Genomic DNA, 6,112 nt, shown 5'->3' with positions numbered 1-6,112 from the left:
AATGCGTTCAAGCAAGAATGTTTTACTCCCGATTCAACCGGATTACCCGAGATGAAATTTTAATACAGAATTACTCTGAATTACTGAAGATTACTTTAGATTGCATAGAATTAATTTAAATTACATCCTAGTAGTGTTGATTACTTAGCCTATACTCGACTCACGTAAACTTTTAATAAAACGGATTGCTTACACGGTCAATTTCTTACCAAAAATGAAAGTATTACAATTTTAGTTGAAAATATAAATTAAAAACTTTATTTTTAATTACAGATGAGTTTTGAACTAAAATTATTAATTTTCACCTGAAATAGTTAAAAAGTTCTTTAAATAATGAATTTTCGACCAAAAAAACGTTTTTTTAATAAAATTTTTAACTATGAACAACGTAGATGAAGTTTTTAATAAAATTGTTGAATTTTCAATAATATTGCTAAATTTTTAACAAAAAACATGAACTTTTAATGAAGAAAATTCATTTTCTAACGCGAAATAGGAATATCCAAACAAATAAATGATATTATTATCCAAAGATATGAATATTGAACTAAATTGTTGCATCTCTACCAAAAAATTAATTTTTGAATATAAAAAAAGATAAAATTACAATAAAAAATGAAATTTTAAATTTTTTAGTAACAAAACAAGTTGTTAAATTGAGAACCAAAAAGATAAATGTACAGTTAAAAATGAAATAGTTAAACTTTCAGTTTAAAAAATTAATATGAAAAAAACGAATTTTTAATCAAATTTGTAAACTTGAAACCAAATAGTTAAGTTTTAAACTAAGAAGATTAATTTTCTGCCGGAAAAAATGAATTTTTAATAAAATAGTAAAAACTTTAACTACGAAAATCTATTTTCAACTAGAGAGGGAAAATTTCATTTTTTTAGTTTAAAAATTAAATTACAACAACAAAAAAACTAATTTTTAACCAAAGAGATGAATTTTCAACTAAAATCATTAATCTTCAACTGGAATAATTCAACTTTTTTTTGAAATTAATCTCAATAAATTAAAAATCATTTGAAATTATCCCATGTACCTCAAGAGAATTTTTTATTCTCTCGAAACCTGTCAAAATTCTTAAAAAGCTTATTTTTCCAAAATCTTTTAAAATCTACATTTTTTTAATTTTCTCGAAAATTATATCATTTTCGTATCTTGTAAAAACTTTTAAAGCATTTAAAGGTTTTTTTAAGCAATTCAAAGTTTCTCTAATATTGAGAAAATTAAAGAATACAAAAATTTTCTTGTTAAATTCTTCCAGATACTTTTTCGACATGTTCTATCCTATGAGAAGGGAATTCAGTTATGACTCATTCAAATATATAATGTTCTATACGTTTGATGCTTTTAACACTGTATCGTAAAATACTTCCATTATATTAAATAATACAAATTTTAATCATCGATAATAATTCAATTTTTAATCATTCTCAGTGTAGGGAAAATTCGAAAATCTTGATGTAGAGTATTTCCAAACAAATTAGGGAAATGTACCCAACCATCTTGGGCAATAAGTGCTAGGAAAAGTTGCCCGAGTTTTATTAAACATTTCACATCATTATTTTGGAGTTTTGTTTAAAATACTTTGGAAAAATTCTATAAATTTTATGAAATATATCTCAAGATATTTTTCTGAAATATTGCCCAAAATCTGTTGTGGTAACTATAATGTAATTTTCATTGGCGTAATTATGAAAAAAAATTCCCAGAACATTTTTTATACTGTACTGAATGGTTTCCCAGTATTAATGCCGCTACTTTAATAGCTTTTTTCTTGTAAATATAAGAACTTTTATTAATTGTTTATATCTTTGAAACTTACCGTCGAAATATTAAATTTCATCCTCGTTGTAAAAACATTTAAAACCAAACAATCTTCATTTCCGATGACTGTTCCTTCGATGGGTTGTGGACACATAATTCCATCTTTATTAGCTAAATGTATACCGTCCCACTTTTTGGCTGGCAAAGGACTACTAAACCTTTACAAAAGTGAGCAGTAAGTAATTAACTAATGCTATAAAATAAAACATTGGAACCATATGGATTTTGAACAATTCTCTCTCTGAATCTGAACTGTAGAAATTTCACTAATTTAATTAGTAATTGAGTGTTTTCTTTAATGAAATATTACTATTTTAGAATTTTTCTAATGGAATATCACACAAAAACAATGCTGTTTTTGACAAGACATTAGTGAATTTCTTGAATTATTCCTTTGTGCCTTATCCTCGATTGTATCGAATTGGATCAAAGTGGATTGAAAAGCATAATTCTGGATTACATAAAATTATTTTGGATTACTTTATTTGAACTAGACTTACGCAAATTTTTAAACAAAAAGGCTTACTTTTGAAGAAAATTTTTTAAATTTGAACAAAACTGTTAAATTTTTAACGAAATAAATGAAGTTTCAAGCAAATAATTAAGTTTTAAACAAAAACGATCAATTTTATACTAAAGAAGACGAATTTTTAACCCAACACATGAATTTAAAATTTTAAAAATTAATTTGTAACCAAGTAGCTGCATTTTTTAACAAAAAAGACCAATTTTCCACCAGATATTGAATAGTAAATTTTGAGTTAAAAAATAATTTTCCACTCAAAAAACAAATCTTCAACAAAATAGTTAAATTTTCATCTGAAGAGATGAATTTTTAACTACAATAATAAATCTTGAATAAACAAAAATGACTTGTTAACAATAATGTAGATTTTTCTGCAAACTAGATTGATTAATTTTTAATTAAACGAGAAGAATTCTCAACGAAAAAAGTAATAGTTCATATTTCAACCAAAAAAGGTTTCAATTGAAATCAAAAACAGCTGTATTCAACAAAAAATAACTAATTTATAACAAAAAAGTTTGAGCCATAATCGAACAAATTAATTTTCAACGTAACAGTTGACTTTTCAAACAAACAGTTTGTTTTTTAACAAAGTAGTTAGGTCTTTAACCTAGTATTCAAATAAAAAAAATCAACATTTAAACAAGGGGATTCATTTTCTATCAAAGATGATTAATTTCCTAACAGAATAGACGAATTTTCAATAAAATATATTCATGCATCTTCAGACAAGAAGATTCATTTTTTTACTAAACCAGACGAATTAAAAAAAATACATGAACCAAAACTAAAAAATATTAATTTTAAACCAAAAATGGAATAGTTAAAATTAAATTGAAGGATTAAGTTTAAAAAAATCGATTTTTCAACAAAATAGCACCTTCAGATAATTTGATTCCAAAGAATATTTTCAGTTAACTAAATTATTAAATAAAATTAAATAAAATTAAATAAAAATATAAATTATTAAACATTTTTCTACGATTTTATTATTATCAGTATTATCAGTATTTAGTATTATCAGTTATTGCTTATGAAATTTTGAAATTGTTGTTTTTAATAGGAAAAGTCTAAGAGTTAATAAACAAAATTATTGTAAAAATAGTTTTTTAAACTAAATTTCTTTTCAACGTCGTTTCTTACCAAATCAAAAAATAGTACATTTTTAATCAACCTAGGCTCCGCATAATCATCATCCTCCATCATTCTCTTCATCTTTTTCATCCTATTTCGACCTCTTCATCTCCTTCTTGATCACTTCTAGATTTGATTTTTTGACTTAATAGATTTTTAAACAAATCAGTCGAGAGGGACCAAAGAGGGAAAAAAATTCTGGTAATCCCCTGAACCGGTAGATAATACGAACTTGTAATCGGGTGTAATTCAAGTAATCCGATGTTAAATTGCAAGCAACATATAGTTATGTGCTTAAAAAAAATTGAAAACAAAAATTTTAACGAATCTAGCCATAGAAAAATTTACATTTAAAAATTAGAAACAGAAGTCTTGTAGAAAATATTGTTTATGACAAAAAACGTTTTTCATTTGAAATTACATCATCAGGCATTATTTTTATAATTCTTAAAATCACAGAGAAAATATTTTTTCAGAGATCTGATTTTTGGATTATTGGTTCTCTTTTTTATTTAAAAATTAATGAATATTTCCTATTAATTAAGGCATAATAACGAATTTTGTTAATGTACAATTTTTTCTCGTAAATTATGAAAAAATAAAAATATTATTTCCATAAATTATTATTATTTATTATTTTAGTTATTTATTTATTATTATTTTATTTTTATTATTTATTATTTTTATTTATTATTTATTATTATAATTAGTATTATTGCCATAAATTATTATTGCCAAATACGGATTTTTTTTAATGTGCACACAAAAAAAGTTCCTAAATCAGAGAACTTTTTTTTAGAACCTAAGTGATAACATGTTTCTTCAGTTCAAACTGAAGAAATTTCAGGTCTGCGATATTCAGCATTACCAAAATGGGTGTAGATGACTCAATCTAAAAAACATGTTTTTCAAACATTCTAAAAAAATGCAGCAAACATTTTTTTCCGAATTTATAATCATTTAGTTTCATTCACTAGTAAAAATTTGACATATAATTAATTTCTCCTAAATTTTAAAAAGATAGGAAATTTTGTTCGAATATTGAAATAAAAAAAAGAGATATAAACCGATATGAAAACATTTTTGTTTTACTTTTTTTGTCCAAACTATGCAATTTGCATATAACTTTCCGCTATCGAACTAGTAGTTTTTTTTTTAACTTTAATGACACAAATATCTAATTAAATTAGTTTAATTTCACTGGTAAATAGTGAAATTTCAGTAATTTAGGCTCAGAGAGTCATAGAAGGTAGGTCTAGATTTCAAATATCGATTGTTTAGATTAATGTCATGAGTGAATATTCTTTTATATATTATCAGATCATTAAATTAAAAACACTAGAAATATGAAATTGCATTTTTTAATTTTAAATGGGCTTCCCCTAATTATTTACTTTAGTCGAGCGAATATATTCGGGTGGCGCTTAAAAATTAAAAAGTTCAATTTTCCAAAACGGTACATATCCAATTTTTTTTCAGTTACAGAAAGTCACTCGAATTAAAAAAAAAGTTTTAGTGGTTTCAGGAAGTTTTTTAATCTTTTAAAACTTAAAGTTCTTAAAATTTATTCCATAGGTGCGAAATTGGTATTATAATTATTATTGTGTAATGCTTTAGGATGCAAATAAGAATAAAAAATTAATAGTCGTAAACACAAAACTCTAAAAAACCTTAAAAATAACTCAATCCAAGAAAGTTTTTTTTCAATTAAAAAATCCTATATTTATAAGGAATGTTTTCCATCATTTTCAATTTTATATTCTTACTCAGTATCTAAAACAGTAGATCAAAAAATGCTAAAATTTTTGAACCAGAAGAATAAATTACAAAAATTTCCAATGTTTTAAAAACTTTCTAGTACAACTGAAACTTTTCTTAAATGCATTTTTTTAATCGAATGAGTTTCTTTCATTAAGTGAACAAATGTTTAGGGTACCCTTTTGGAAAATCGAATTTTTAATTTTTAAGCGCCACCCTACCATATGTATATGCAATCAATTTATGAGGAATTACGCAGTGGTTGCAGAATCTGAAAGTGGTCCCGGAAATAATTATTTAAAAAAATGATTAGTGTTAAAAGATCTCAGGTACTGTGATTAATCGATGTTATACAAAAATAACGTATGATTTCTATCAAAACATTTCTATTCGAAATTTCATATAGGTAATTTATTTGTTAATTGAATTTTTTTAAAGTTTAAATAATACTGCCAGTGTAATATTTGAGTACATTCCTTATAAATATTGAAAGTAGGGTATGGAAATACAAACCTTTGGTTTTAAAATACAAAAAAGAAAAAAATTCTTTCTTAAAGTATGAATAATAATGTACACACGTAGGGCATAAGTAATAAGTTATTGTTCAATAAAATTGTATTTAGCCTCTTAATGAGTTATTTCTGCAGCTTTCTCTGAGAAGCTGTGATATCTAATATTTACAAACTAGTCGTCATAAAATTGTCTCAAATTCTTGACGTATTGTAAATCATATAAATATTGGACAAATTTTCACATAGGTCTTAGAATAAGACCCTAATTAAATGTCACAATAAAATTTGATTATAATAAAGTTACATTTATTTCACAATTAAATTTTCAATAACATTTGCAGTGAAATA

At 24.0% G+C, this 6,112-nt stretch overlaps 1 protein-coding gene across 1 annotated transcript in view; it reads right to left on the bottom strand.

Annotated features, from left to right (window-relative positions):
* LOC117180555 (esterase FE4-like) overlaps positions 1-6,112 on the bottom strand; it is a 23,756-nt gene that overhangs the window by 17,133 nt on the left and 511 nt on the right. Inside the window, exon 2 of the mRNA XM_033373050.1 lies at positions 1,833-1,992. Coding sequence (XP_033228941.1) covers positions 1,833-1,992 — 160 coding nt within the window. The remainder of the gene's footprint in view (positions 1-1,832; positions 1,993-6,112) is intronic.

The sequence above is a fragment of the Belonocnema kinseyi genome, chromosome 9, assembly GCF_010883055.1.
Source record: "Belonocnema kinseyi isolate 2016_QV_RU_SX_M_011 chromosome 9, B_treatae_v1, whole genome shotgun sequence".
Lineage (NCBI taxonomy): Eukaryota > Metazoa > Arthropoda > Insecta > Hymenoptera > Cynipidae > Belonocnema > Belonocnema kinseyi.
The sequence above is the reverse complement of the archived record's forward strand: the minus strand, read 5'-3'. Positions and strand labels throughout refer to the sequence as shown.